At 51.2% G+C, this 14857-nt stretch overlaps 1 protein-coding gene across 15 annotated transcripts in view; it reads left to right on the forward strand.

Annotated features, from left to right (window-relative positions):
* VRK3 (VRK serine/threonine kinase 3) overlaps window positions 1-14857 on the forward strand; it is a 43223-nt gene that overhangs the window by 17281 nt on the left and 11085 nt on the right. For all 15 annotated transcript variants that reach the window (XM_089902175.1, XM_022585010.3, XM_089902177.1 and 12 more), the window contains 7 exons: window positions 3981-4045; window positions 5375-5441; window positions 6740-6824; window positions 7101-7206; window positions 8848-8940; window positions 11441-11573; window positions 12771-12891. In XM_089902175.1, coding sequence (XP_089758301.1) covers window positions 3981-4045; window positions 5375-5441; window positions 6740-6824; window positions 7101-7206; window positions 8848-8940; window positions 11441-11573; window positions 12771-12891 — 670 coding nt within the window. The remainder of the gene's footprint in view (window positions 1-3980; window positions 4046-5374; window positions 5442-6739; window positions 6825-7100; window positions 7207-8847; window positions 8941-11440; window positions 11574-12770; window positions 12892-14857) is intronic.

Consider the following 14857-nt stretch of genomic DNA (forward strand, 5'->3'; position numbering starts at 1 on the left):
TCAGCTGCTCTGGGAGAATGGTTGCCTCCCTTTTCGAGGGGTCCTTTAGGGCTTGTTTTAAGTACACAGTTAACTCTCAGCCCCGGCACCCTTGGCATTCATTGTGGGGGCCGTCCTGTGCACGATAGGGTGTTTGGCAGCATCCTCGACCTTTACCCATCCTCTCTCCCAGTCCTGACAACCAAAACTGTCTCCAGACATGGCCAGATGCCCACTGGGGGGCAGAATCGCCCACGGTTGAGAACCACTGAGTCAGGCCGTCCCAGACGTGCCCTCCAAAGACAGAGAGACCCTGTCAGCTGGTAACTGTCGGGTGGAATCACTATTCTTTTATTAAGCGCCTTTCAGCTGTGCCCACAACAAAGGTTGGGCCAGAGAAGGGCAGGCCGGGCAGAGGCACGGCACAGGCAAAGACTCGGAGGCTGGAAACCCGCGCAGGAAGCGTCAGGATCCTGGTGTTGCTGACGGTGGGGCATGGGATGCCCGGAGTCCCCAGCCAGGTTTGAGGAGGCGGGAAAGCATAGGCAGACCAGTTGAGTTAGCCTTCTGCCTCTGCCGGCAGCTCGTTGTCTGATCTTCCTTGAGGGATGTCATGACCATGCGCCTCAGTTTCCTCACCTGCAAAATGGAGAGTGTAATAACACCGACCTCACGGGGTTGTCGCTGAGAGAGTTAAATGAGTAGAACGATGAGCAGGAAAATAGCAAAAGCACCGTATAAACGCTTCCTGTTGTTATTCTGGTTATGATGGATCCCAGCGCAGCATTGTTGCTCCAAGTTCAATGTCGCCTGTCTGTTGGCCATCAGAGGCTCCCACCTGCCTGCCTGCCACAGCCCTGTCTGCATTTGTCATACGTAGGGACTTTCCATACATGTATCAGGTTTGCATCAAGCAGGGGTCTCCCAGGTCGCAGGGTCTGGAGCCAGGTTTACAGCCCGGCGCTGCTGAGGCCCTCGGCCAAGCCCACTGCCCTTCCTCCTCTGTCGCTTCCTCTCTGTAATGGGAATTGCCCAGCGTCGGCGGGAGGGCCAGGGAGAAGAGTGGAGGGGAAAAGCCCTTCATAATCTGCAGAGCAGGGCAGGAAAAGCATATTTCAATTACCAGCTGTTCTGCCTGCTCCCGAGTGCCAGGCATGTGGTTCGTTGACTGGTGCTTTTCCTCGGACCCTGAGGTAACTCTGAGGCAGGTACTGTTTTTATGCCTGAGAGGTGCCCCGGCCATTTCCAGCATGCCCCTCAAAGATCCCCCCCAAACCCCCTCCGCACAGGTGGGAAGGACGCCTCTCTCCCCCAAGATCCATGATCTTTCCACATTTCCCTCCTTTAGGCTGGGCTCAGGTCACCTTTGGCCTTAAATCTGTAAGCCCTGGTTCCTGCCCGGCTCCAGCTGGAGCTTCTTGAAGGCAAGGGTGGGTTCTAGGTAGCTTTGTCACCTCCCTGCCCCTTAGCTCAGTGTCTCAGACAACACCAGCCTGGATGGTTAGGAAGGGTGGGAAAGAAGAGAGAAAAGGAAGGAGGATGCAGAGAGCTAGCTGGGATGGATGGCGATGGTTCGGTTCATGAGCTCCTGGGGGTGAGCTAGACCTAGGCCAGTGCCGCTCTGCCACCTACCAGCTGTGGGCCCTCGGCTGATTATATTTTAAAAGCTGCCACACACTGAGTGCTCCCGGAGTGCCCGGTGTGATGCTGGGCTGTGGTGGGTGCATCATTGAGCAGCTCATACAAAGGGTGAAGCTGGGGTTGTTCCCTGGCGGTCCAGTGGTTAGGACTCCATGCTTTCACTGCCAAGGGCCCAGGTTCAGTCACTGGTCAGGGAACTAAGATCCCACAAGCCACGCGGCATGGCCAAAACCAAAAACGGGTGAAGCTGGCTATGATTCCTGCTCAGCTGGTACTGTTGTTATTCCTACCGACCCCTCTGAATCCTTGCATCCAGTCTCAGGGGTGGGCTTCATTAGTCCTACTTTACTGACATGGGGCGGAGGCCCAGAGAGGTTTAGCACCTCACACCAAGTCACGGAGTTGATGGAGGGGCTGGGCTTGAGCCCAGATCTACGTGGCACAAAGCCTCCCGTGTCACTTGGCCTCAGTAAGCTTCGGCTTTCTCGTCTCGTCCGTCAAGTGGAGCTAACGGAACAGTTCTTAGAGCTTTCTGAGATGATTTTCCCAGGTTATAATCCTCAAATTTGGCTCTAATAAAATTTTCCATTTCTCTCTTAAAAAAAAAAATGGAGCTAACAACGACAGCCGCCATAATAGTAATAACAATAACATTGTATTAGACCTTCCTAGGGCTGTCCTGAGCATTAGAGGAAACAATGTGCGTAAAGCCCACACTTAGCACGGGGCAGTAGACTTTGCAGGGTTTGTAATTAAGCAGAATGGGGCAAGCATGCAGGTGTTTATGAGGAAGTGCCCCAGGGATCAGCACCTGCAGAGGGGAGGGGGAGGAAGTGGTGGGGCAGAGGGGAGACATAGAGCGCTGGAGCAGCCCAGGGATCTCGGCTGGCCCCATGGGGACTCTGGAGCAGAAGCGGTCCTTCAGTGTGGTTCTGAGTTAGGCCAACACGGCTGGGCCTTTATATCCCCCTCCATCGGCCTTTGGCTATGGGCCGCCCTGGGACTTGCAGCTGAGGGCATCCCTGAGGGACTGAAGGCTGCTGCAGTGGCCTCTCCAGGTTGCGTGGGGCTAGGGGAACAGGTCCTCCTCCAAGGGGATCTGCGTCCATCACACGGTACTTATGCATTGTTCAAAGACGGGGATATTGAATAGTATCCCCTGAGCTGAGAAGGAACTTGGAGATCGAAGAAAACGAAGTGGACAGCTCCATAAAGTCCAGTTACGAAGTTTATTGTGGGAACCTTACATATGGGTAGGACCCTGCGGACAGCGATCTGGAAGCATTTGCAGCTGCTCTCTGTGCTGCCAGAAGGGGCACAGGGGATTTAAAGGGGCCAAAGCTAAAGATAGAATCTGACTTCTAAGGGGGAGGCACGTCTGCGCCAGCAGGAGCCGGGTTTTTCCTTCCCCTGGGGGGTCTCATAACCATTATTCCTCGTGGACCGTGAACCATCTGTGTCAGCAAAAGTCATTCTTCCAGTTTTCAGAGGAAGGCTTATAGTTAATCAGGAACTTATCTGGTTTGGGTGCGTTCCTCATGCGTAGGCTAGAGCTCTGTCATGCAGAAAGGGGAGGGGGTAGGACAGTGGGCCTAAGATGACCCTGACAAGACGGAGTCGGTGTGGTTCAGCCACACACCCATATGTGCAGACAAATGCATACAGCTGCTGAGTCAGGGGCCCCAGAACCACCCCCGGGTTCAGTGATTCACTGGGGGGACCCACAGGCCTCAGCCTATAGTCATACTCATGTCATAATTTATTATAGCAGAAGGATACAGCACAGTCAGCAAAGGGATAAAGCACATGGGGTAAGTCCAGGGGAACCAGCGCCAGCTTCCAGAGTCCCCTCCCCTTGGAGTCACACGGGATGCATAACAAGGTGGGACATCACACATGAAATGCTCATTAGAGGGACGCTCATTAGAGACTCAGTGCCCAGGGTTTTTATTGGATGCTGGTCCCACAGGCACTGTCTGCCTGGCAGGCACCAAAATTCTACTCGCAGAAGGAAAGCAGGTGTTCAGCATAATGGTTTGGGCACCGGGAGCCCCTTTTATTGGTTAGGAATCCTAGAACCTTCCCAGCTGATTCGCAGACACCAGCCGAGGTTCAGCCTTGCGCGCAGGCCTTTCCGAGGAGAGCGGTCTCATGGTTAATTACCCTTTGTGCACAGCTGTGTATTAACAGAGAGAGAAAGAAAGAAGCTGTTGAAAATAGGAAGGAGCAGGTCATGAAAGTCGAGAATGCGCTTGACCCTGTTGGGAATCCGTTAACCGCAGCTGCTGCTCATTACTCTGAGGACACTGACCCTGACCTTCCCTCTAGATGATAACCTTGCTCCTTTCGTCCATCCACAGCTGAGCCAGACTCCACCTTTGACTGCGAGTCAAGTCTCCGAAAACAAAGATTCTCACTTAAACTAGTGAGTGGCCCCGGGGGGAGAGGCACTGAGGGGATGGCCTGGGGCTTTAGCAAATGCACCACTGACCTCCAAGCCCCTCTGTGGGCTGGGCAAGCCGGAGAGCACAGCCTTGGCCTTCGAGGAGCAGTGGGACCTTGGGTGGGGCACGTTTCCCTCTGGGCCTTGGGTTCTTCTACATGGGGCCCCTCAGAAACCGCAGTCGGGTCCACCCATGAGCCCTGGCTCTGATGCTTTCTGGCTGTGTGTCTGGGCAAGTGCCCGAAACCTGGGACGGCTGGGTTGGGTGCCCTCCCTTGGCCCTAGATGGAGGCCGTGTGAGTGGTTCAGAGCCAGTGCTCCTGAACCAGGCTCGCAGATGAGTGATAGCACCTGCTTGCTGAGAGCCTGTCCTGCGCCCAACCCTGGGCTAAGAGTTTCATAATCAAACCTGTGGGGTGGTTACTGTGTTTCTCATTTAACAGATGAGGAAATAAAGGCTCCGTCGCTTGCCCAGGGACGCCCATTATGAAAATTGCTTTGTTCACTGCTGTATTGACAATGCCCAGAACAATACTAGGCACATAATAGGTGCTTTATAGAAAGAATGAGTGAATGGCAGAGCTGAGATTTGAACCCAGTTCTTTTTGACCCTGTGCCCTGAAGAACCCAGCTGTACTAGTTGTGTTTAATTAAAATATTTGGTTTGACTGCTTGGGAAAAAATGACCCAATGTTAGTTATGGCTTAAACAAGTATATTTTATTGCTTTTCCATTTAACAGTCTGGGGGCAGTGGTCCAGGGCTGATATGATAGTTCCATAAACCAGGGGCTTACTTTCCTTCTCTCTTGTTGCTCCAGGCCTCTCAATCTATAAGGTTCATCTCATGGGCTGAGATGGCTGCTCCACCTCCTACCATCTCATCTGCATTCCAGCCAATTGGAACTGGAAAAGAGGAAGGGGCGTGCCTGCCCTAGCCCTTTAAGGGCATGGCATAACCTGGAAGTTGCCCGAGTCTCATCTGCTCACGTCCCCATTGGCCAGAACTTGGTCATGTGGGCATTCCTCACTGCAAGGGAGACTGGGAAATGTAGTTTTTAGCTGAAGGGCATGTGTCTAGGGAAAACTTGTAGATCCTATTGTAAAAGTAAAGGAACCTGGGCAGTGACTCAAAGTCTCTGATATATGTTCACATGGAGCACCCTAGGGAATTTGGTTCTGATGTGCAGGACTTGGGGAACCTGGGTTATTGCTGGCATTACCCTGGGGTAATCCATGGCCAGTGATGACCTTGGAGCCCTTGCCTAAGAGATTCCAGTGTGACAGCCTTTTCCCCTCTCCTCCTCCACTAGGATGCCAAGGACGGGCGCTTGTTCAACGAGCAGAACTTCTTCCAGCGGGCCGCCAAGCCTTTGCAAGGTATTCCTCAGGGAAGTGGGCAAGTGGGGGAAGAGTTGGGGGTACCGGCTTGGTCAAAACAACTGGCTTCTCGCTGAAGGTGTGGGAAGGGTGGGGATTAAATTAAAGGCCCAGGTTTGCTCCCATCACCCCTCGGGCCTCAGGCCCCAGAGGACAGACAGCGGACAATGGGCTGAGGCTGGCTTGTCATTACCAGCTCTTGAGTGCCAAGTATTAAATTTTCACAAATACTGCAAGCCAGTTATTAAAACATAGCCATCGGACTTCCCTGGTGGTCCAGTGGGTAAAACTCCGTGCTCCCAACGCAGGGGGCCTGGGTTCAGTCCCTGGTCAGAGAACTAGATCCCGCATGCCACAACGAAGATCCTGCGTGCTGCAACTAAGACCCAGCACAGCCAAATAAATAAATAAATCATTTTTAAAATAATAAAATTGCCCTGCAAGCTTTCAGTCATAGCCATCTTAAATAAATAAATAAAACATAGTCATCATAAATTTTATCAATTTACAGTCAAATTAAGAGCAAGGGTAATAAATACTCAAAGCTCATCCCTTCCTAATTATTTGTCTACATTTTCTATCATCTAGACTGTTTTTTTTTTTTTTTGGCCACGCCTCTTGGCATGTGGGATCTTAGTTCCCCGACCAGGAATTGAACCCATGCCCCCTGCAGCGGAAGCGCAGAGTCCTAACCACTGGACCGCCAGGGAAGTCCCTACTATCTATATTCTTGAGGTTGTTTACATTCACTGTATCTGTGTGGTGGAAATACCATGTAAGGGCACGCTACTGCCTCTCTTTCCACCTCAGTCTTCCATGATACCACATTGGTAGCTTGAAACTGGCCATACTGGGAAGTATTTACACCACAGAAATCAGCAAACACGACAGATCAAAGCTATCTTTCCCCAGACAACCAGCTGTTATCTTTTATCAGCACACCGCTGGATCTGTACCATCCAACTGAGATCCTGGAAGGTGGGCGGACATGTAGTGACACCTTGACCAGTTTAGACACTCCCCAATCTCATTAGCTCTACATGGGAATTCAGAGGTTACGCTGTCGCTCTTACCGCTTCCACTCACTCCAGATTTGTCAGTGCTTTCTCCCATGTTCACACCCCCTATCGTCACCCGCCTCGCTGTCATGCACCCACAGAGGCGACATCACCAACCAGGAGACCCAGTGTGTGGCCTGCGCTCGGGCGCGCTCTGCTTCTGGTCTGGGAACGGGCTGCTGTCCATTGTGGGTGCAGGGCCAGGTGGGCCCTAACCTCTCAGGCCCCTGCCTCCCACAGTGAACAAGTGGAAAAAGCTGCACTCGACCCCCCAGCTGGCCATCCCCACCTGCGTCGGTTTTGGCATTCACCAGAACAAGTACAGGTGAGTCACTTCACTTGCCACTCGCCTCACTGGCCCCTTCCTTTCTCTCCCTGTCACATGCCCAGGCATGGCTGGGACCCTGGAGCCATTGGCCAGATAGTTGCTTCCTTCCTTCCCCCAGCCTTGAGGCAGGCTGGTCCCCCACCAATCCGAGCCCTTCATCTCACCCAGGACCGGGATCTGGTAGCCCCCAGCCACACCCCATCCTTGGTGGCTTGTATTCCATCCCCTCCCCTAGTCATCTCTCCCACTTGCTGGGACACTCATGTCTTCCAGGTTCTTGGTGTTCCCCATCCTGGGGAGGAGCCTTCAGTCAATCCTGGATGACTACCCGAAGCATGTGATGTCAGTGAGGTCTGTGTTCCAGATGGCCTGCCGGCTGGTAAGTCCCTGAGAGTTGCAGGCTCCCATCCAGAGGATGGCCCCCCGGGTCCTAGTTTATCCATCTGTTTGCTCATTGACACGTTCAGCCCGCACCTCCCTCTGCTGGGCACTGGGGCGAGCACGGTGACCAACATAGCTGAACACCAGGCTGTTAGAACCAGAGTGATAAGTGGGACTTCCCTGGCGGTCCAGTGGCTAAGACCCTGCACTTCCAGTGCAGGGGGCGCAGGTTCAATCCCTGGTTGGGGCACTAAGATCCTGCATGCCATGCAACGCGGCCAGAAAAAAAAAACAGAGTGATAAGTATTGTCAGGAGACCATAGCAGTTGGAGGAAGGGTCCCAGCCTAAATTGAGGGGTTCAGTTGAACTTCCTGGTAGAGGTCATTTCTAAGTCAAGAGTGGGATATAGCAAGGTGCTGGGTAGAGTAGGAGTGGAGATGCATGGGAGAACATTCCAGGCCAAGGATATAGCTTAGGCAAAGGCTGGTGTGGGAGAGAGAGCACAAGACTTTTGTTCATTCATTCCTTCCTTCATCCATCATTTCATTAAATATTTATCAGGTCCCTGCTGGGAATCAGACACTGTCCCAGGGGCTGAGAGTACCATGGGGGGCAGCACAGTCATGGTTTTTATGTCTAGTGGGAGAGGATGATATTAAATCACAGTTGCACAAATTGTGAAAAGTGCTTTGACTAGAAGTGATGGAGCATAAGAGGACCCAGTGTAAATTGCTGGAGGGATGGAAGTGGCAAGGGAGTGACACATCAGGTGAGTCCCGAAGGTCATTACGCTCAGAGTGTCTGCAGTGTGACGTGTAGAGGGGAAAGGTAACAGCTGAGGTTGGTGTGGAGAGCTCAGCAGTGACCAGATCACGCAGGACCTTGAACACCAACCTGGGGGACCGGGACTCTGTCCCGAGGGCGCTGGGGAGCCACGCGAGGATTGGGAATAGGGGAAGGGCAGGGTCAGCTCTGGGTGTAGAAAGACCCTGTGGGCGGTGTGGGGATGGGCCGGAGGGGTGAGATGGAGGCTGGGTGAGGTCAGCACAGAGAGGACCAGGCCTGAGGAGGAGCTGGGCTGTGGGGATGGAGAGTTTGAACAAGCAGAACTTGGTGGGCAGTAGAGCCTTGGAGTCGACGGGGGCTTGGGTTGTAATCAAGATGTAAGGAGTACCTGGGCAGTTCAATATATGAGCTCAATGGAAAAGTCAGAGCTAGAGATCAGAATATAAATTACTTAGCTAAATGTATTTCTGCTCCCTAGGGCAAATGAGAAAAAACCTCTTTGATGTACATGAGTGCTGGGTTTTCTTTCTTGCGGGGGGTCAATAAGTAACCAGCTTCTTCCCCTCCTGAGATCAGCTAAGAGATAGGCATAAGAGGTCAATGGAAAACCAAATATCAGCTTTAATGCTGAATTTTTCAAAAACCTAATTAGAAGACATGCTGAGGTGTGCTGTCAGGGTGGGCTTCCTGATGCTTCACTTAGGAGTAGTCAGGCTTGGACCACCACCGCCGCCACCACAGCAGCACCACGTGACCCCAGGCCCAACAGTGGGGGTTCCCTCCGGAGCTTTGCATCAGAGCCTCTTTGTGTTAGCCTGCTGCTCATGGAGATGCTTGCTTTCTTCCCCCCAGCTGGATGCCCTGGAGTTCCTCCATGAGAATGAGTATGTTCACGGCAATGTGACAGCTGAGAATATCTTTGTGAATCCAGAGGACTTGTGCCAGGTAATAGCCAGGTCCTCCTCCATCCTGGGGGCTCTCTGGGCTCAGGATCTCACCTGTCTCAAAACCTGCGTTTATTTCACAATGCTTATTGCAGACAAAGAATTGCTATCCATCATGTATAAAGAGTTCCTTCAAATAAATAAGAAGAGATAAGTGACTTAGTAGAAAAATAGACAAAGGATAGGAAAAGCAGTTCGTAGAAAAAGAAATCCACAGGTTAAATGTATGAAAAGATGCTTAACCTCCCTAATAGTCACAGCAATTACTCTTAAAATACACTATTTTTACCCTTTGGGTGGACAAAATTAAAAAGAAAAATAATATCTCCTGCTGATAAGGATGTAAGGAACTAGGAATTCTTTACATACTATTGGAAGTATGAAATGGGCAACCTTTTTGGAAGGTAATTTGAATATAGCAGTCAAAATTCAAATGCATATGTTTTTTGATCTACTGGGTCCACTTTTAGGAACGTATCTTATCCATATATTCGAAGATACATGTACAAAATGTTCCTGACAACACTGATTGTGACAGTAAAATTGGAAAACCTCAAATATATACTCCCAGTAGAGTACTAATTAGTATTTTAAAGTAAATTCTAATTACTCCTGCTAATGACAGAAACCCAATTTAACATGCCTTAAGCAAAAACGAAAAAGGAAAAAAAGTTTAAAAAGGGCCAAGTGCAATTTATTGCTCCATGGAGTGGAAAAATCTAGGACTTCACTGGCTTCAAGCATGGCTGAATCTAAGAACTCAGACCCAGTCATTGGGAAGCTGGGTCTTCCATTTCTGGGCTCTTCTTGTGTTTGCATTGCTCATAATCAGGCAAACTGTCTTCCCTGTGGTGACAAAATAACCACCAGCAAATGAGGCTCGAATCCCCTCAGTTTAGCAACCCCAGTGGAAATAGATCAGGTGAGCCCCACCTCAGACACATGGACTGAGAATTGGAGAGGGGTGATCCCAGAGAAAAACCCTGGAACCATACTGGTCAGAGCTGTCTAAAGAAACAGAACCAATAGAATGTGTATGTGTGTGTGTGTGTGCGCGTATATATATAAGGGAGAGAGAGAAAGAGATTTATTATAAGGAGCTGCCCCAAACAATTATGGAAGCTGATCTAGGGACCTCGATCTGCAGTCGGCAGGCTGGAGACTGGGAGAGCTGATAATGTGTCTCGTCAGATCCAAAGGCCTGGAAACTAGAAGAGGTGATTGTGTGATTTCCAGTCTGAAAGCTGGCAGGCCCGAGACCCAAGAAGAGCCAATATTTCTGTTCAAATCTAAAGGCAAGAGAAGGCTGATGTTCGGCTCATGTGGTCAGGCAGGAGGCATTCATTCCCTTTCACTCAGCCTTTGTGTTCTATTCAACTGATTGGGTGAGGCCCATGCACACTAGAGAGGGCAGTCTGTTTTATTCAGCCTACTGATTTAAATATTCATCTCATCCAGACACACCCTCACAGACACACCCAGAATAACCTTTGGCTACATGTCTGGGTACCCTGTGGCCCAGTCAGGCTGACACATAAAGTTAACCATCACAAACTGTGACCAGAAGAAAAAGATGTAGGCCTCACATGGACAAAGCCAACAGTTGTCTACTCTCCATTCGGCAGAATAAGATGCAGCCATTAGGGACTTCCCTGGTGGCGCAGTGGTTAAGAATCCGCCTGCCAATGCAGGGGACACGGGTTTGAGCCCTGGTCCGGGAAGATCCCACATGCCGTGGAGCAGTTAAGCCTGTGCGCCACAACTACTGAGCCTGCGTGCCTAGAGCCCGTGCTCTGCAACAAGAGAAGCCACTGCAGTGAGAAGCCGTGCGCTACAGTGAAGAGTAGCCCCCGCGCGCCACAACTAGAGAGAAAGCCCGCGCGCAACGAAGACCCAACGCAGACATTAATTAATTAATTAAATTTTCTTTTAAATGCAGCCATTAAAAAGCTGATGTGGCTAACTTTGTGTGTCTAGTAGATAAGGGCTTTTTGTTTTAAACTCAGTTAAGCCTCCTAACAGCCCTGCAAGGTGAGGACTGTCATATCTTCATTTTACAAATGGAGGAATCAAAGCACAGAGACGTTTCATAATTTGTCCAAAGTTGTATGGCCACTAAAGGGCCAAGCTGGCATTGGAACCTGGCCTGTCTGGCTCTAGAGTTAATACACTGTTGAAGTGCAGTAAGCTGTGTGTCCAGCAGGAGGTAGAGTGTGATCCATGTGTGGGAAACTAGAGCCCCCTCCCGGACCACATGTGTTTACTGATTATTTAAAGAAAATGATTTGAAATAACGCATAAGAATCTATATTAGTGGTTACTTCTGGACAGTGGGTTTAGGGGGGCTGAGCAGTGATGGGGACAGTTAGTTTGTGTTCTTTTCACACCCTTGCGTACTGTTTGGCATTATGTTTCAAATTGCACCCACGATTGAAGTCTCTGACTCCAGGATCCAAGCTCCTAACCTTCAAACTGTATGGCTTCTCCCCACGTCCACACAGGTGACCCTGGCAGGCTACGGCTTCACCTTCCGCTATTCGCCAGGTGGCAGACACGTGGCCTACAACGAAGGCAGCAGGAGCCCACATGAGGGGGACCTTGAGTTCATTAGCATGGACCTGCACAAGGGATGTGGTAAGAGGCCAGAGAAGGGATTCGGGACCATGGAGACATGCTTCTCGGACAAGGGCAGTTGTAGGTTTTCACAGCCACGGACAGCAGATGGCCAAACACAGGAGTCAGGCTGAGCCAGGGAGCCACAGTAGGGATTCAGGACCATGGATAGCGCCCACACACACACATGAGGTCATCGTGGGGCAGTAGTCCAGCGCCAAGGGCAGTGAGCAGTTGACTGCAAGGAAGCCCTGCGGCTCCAGAGGTTCACATTCAGGATCTCTGTAGACTTGGAACGTGAGAGTTGCCCAGGAGTCATCTAGGAGGGGCTGTTGAGTAAGCAGTTGGCTGTCCACGTCAGCAGCACAGGAGCGAGGTCTGGATGGAGACTCAGATGTCAGCAGTATCTCAGGAGTTGTCAGTTGAAGCCCAGGGATGGGAATGAAATTATCCAAGGAAGGTGTATGGGGAGAGAAGAGAGCACTCTGAGAAGAAGATTCCTTGAGGAGGTCTCGGCCTCTCCTTTCCCAACCCCTTGATATGACCATCCATGTACCTGCCCGCACCCTCCCACTACACTAAGCTCCCCCAGGGAAGTGATGGTACCTGTGCCTCCAGCACCAAAGGGCAAAGGTCTGGCACAGTCAACTCTCAGTGTTTGTTGAATGCTTATATGGAGTGTTGTCTACATCGTGTGATTTAGGAAGCATAAGAAAAATCATGCTGCTGTCTCCTTTGCCTTCCCCTACTGAGTGAGGCTGAGTTCAATGCCCATCGTTCCGCGTTCCCTCATGCGCCGTTCTGTCTCCTCTATAACCCAGATGATCCCACGCTATAACTGTCTCTCCACTGGACTGTCAAGGGCTGGGACCCAACCAAACTCTTATCTGTCTTTTAAGAATGTGGGAAGGGGCCTGGCACACAGGGCTCTGAGGACTCATTGAATAAATAGGTGCATGAATGAAAGACAAGTAGATGAGGGAGTGAGCTAGTGAAAGCGGGGATGAAGGGATGGCTGAGGGAGTGAATGAGTAATCGAGAGACCCATGAGGGACTGAGAGTAGGTGAGTGAGAAGTGAATGAACAGATGAGAGCCTGTATGTTTGGGTGGCTGAGTGTGTGAGCCCATGCTTGAGTCCGTGAGAGAAAGGAAGGGGGGGGCGTGTCAGTGAGCAGGACATCTGGACTGAGCCGCCACCTCCTCCCCTCCCTCCCCAGGGCCCTCCCGCCGCAGTGACCTCCAGACCCTGGGCTACTGTCTGCTGAAGTGGCTCTATGGGACCCTGCCATGGACGAACTGCCTTCCCAACACCGAGGATATCATGAAGCTGAAACAGAAGTGAGTCTGGGGGTCAGCAGAGCCCATCACTGCCCAGCACCCCTGCAGGGGGGACTGAAGCTCAGAACCCAATAGGGAACAGAAAAGAGGGGGAGGCGGCATCTGGCAGGATCAAGGCCTCTGCAGTTCTCGGGCATCTGCTTTACCGTCCATTCCAGCAGACAGGAGCGTGGGATCTGGAGCCACACTGCCTGGGGTCAGACTCCAGCCCCACTGCTGCAGGGTGTTGGGTGAGCAGCTTAACCTCCACAAGCCTCAGTGTCCTCCGTCAGGTGGGATCCTATTAGCACCCACCTCAGGGGGCTGTGGAAGGATTCGGGGGAGTCAGGTACGCAGCACTCAGCACAGAGCCTGGCCTGTAGAAAATGCTCACAGTGTACAGGACACCATGAGTCATTCACTCCCACGGGGACCCACAGGCAACCTGAACATTTTGGCCTGGGCCCTGCCTCGGCATCTGGCAACACTGGCCTCTTTTACATGCTTCCATCCCCTCTGCATGTAAAAGCGCCGGGTCCTGCTGGTTCTGTTTTAGATGCTCAGCACCAAGGACAGAGGGCACCTCGGTGCCAAGGGAGGTGCTGCTGAGTGCGCGGTTCAGCACCAAGGACAGAGGGCAGCTGGGCTCAGAGGGAAGCAAGCACAGGGGCTTTGGTCTTCAGCACCAAGGACAGTAGACGGCTAGATACAGGGAAGCTCTGCAGGTCCACACGTTGGGATTCAAGATCTGGTATAGGCTTGGGGCATGAGAGTTGCCCCAAGAGGAGTCATCCAGGAGGGGCCATCCAGGAGATGGTTGGCTCTCCCATCTGAAGTGCAGGAATGAAGTCCAGACGGAGCCTTAGACCCCAGCAATGTCTCAGGAATTGTCAGCAGAGGCCCTGGGAGAGGATGAGAGATTATCCAGGAAAAGTGTGCAGAGTGGGAAGAGGGAAAACTCTCGAGTGAACAGCATTGAGTCTGTCGTACTTTTCAGTTCTCAGTATGCTGTGTTGTTGGTTCCTGTTGAGCCTCTGTCTCATTTTATTTTGCCCCCTTTATTATCCCCCAACTCCCTTCTCTCAACTGTGGACACACATACTTGCTGAATATATGTCCTACCGATATGCTTGCGTAAATGTACTTGTATCCTTAAACTTGCATGACGGTGGTGGCACTGTGTGTATTTGACTTGCATAAATGGTATTCTGTTCTGAATCTCACCTGTTTCTGGCTTTTTTCACTCAACACTTTAACCCCATCATTACACGTGCATCAACTTTACCGCTTCTGACTACTGCTCTCAGATAAGTTTGTATAGACACGTCTGTGTCCTTAAACAACATATGATGAGTGTGTTTAACTTGCATAAATGGTACTGTGCTCTGAATTTCATTCTCTTTCTTTCTTTCACTCAATGCTTTATTTTTTAAACTTTACATTGTTAAAGAAGCTCAGTGCTTCTCCTCAATTAATTTTAGGTGTAGCTGTGTCCTTGAAAAATATGTTGTGTTTGAAATGTGTTATGTTTGATTTATGCTGATCGAACGCACACCCAGATGCCATGCCCCAAATCTCACCCTCCTTCAGGTTTCGGCTTAGTCGTCAGTCCCCGGGGAGCCCTTCCCTCGCCCCCACTGCATCAGGTCTCCTGCTTGTTCACGCTCAGAGGAAGGGACGCCTGTCAACGTTGGCCTGCCCGTAATGACCTGTTCAAGGCTGACCTTTATTGTATACTTTCCTGTGCCGGGCAGTGTGCCCAATGCTCCCCTGTGTCATCCTCAGAGCAGCTCTGAGGCAAGTGCTCTCAAGATCTGAAAGCACAGAGAGCTTAGGTAATCAGCCTGGGTCACACAGCTGATTAGAGTTGCTCCCAGGTCATTTGACTCCAGAGGAGGCCCTTTCACCTGGAAGCTAGTGTCTCCCAAGTATGGGCGGCCCATCGCACGTGGCTTGGTGGTGTTTGGTTGTTACCATCCTCCACTCA

This window comes from Delphinapterus leucas, chromosome 20, assembly GCF_059928025.1.
Source record: "Delphinapterus leucas isolate spDelLeu-1000000601 "Yukka" chromosome 20, BTC_Dleu_Yukka2, whole genome shotgun sequence".
Taxonomy (NCBI): Eukaryota; Metazoa; Chordata; class Mammalia; order Artiodactyla; family Monodontidae; genus Delphinapterus; species Delphinapterus leucas.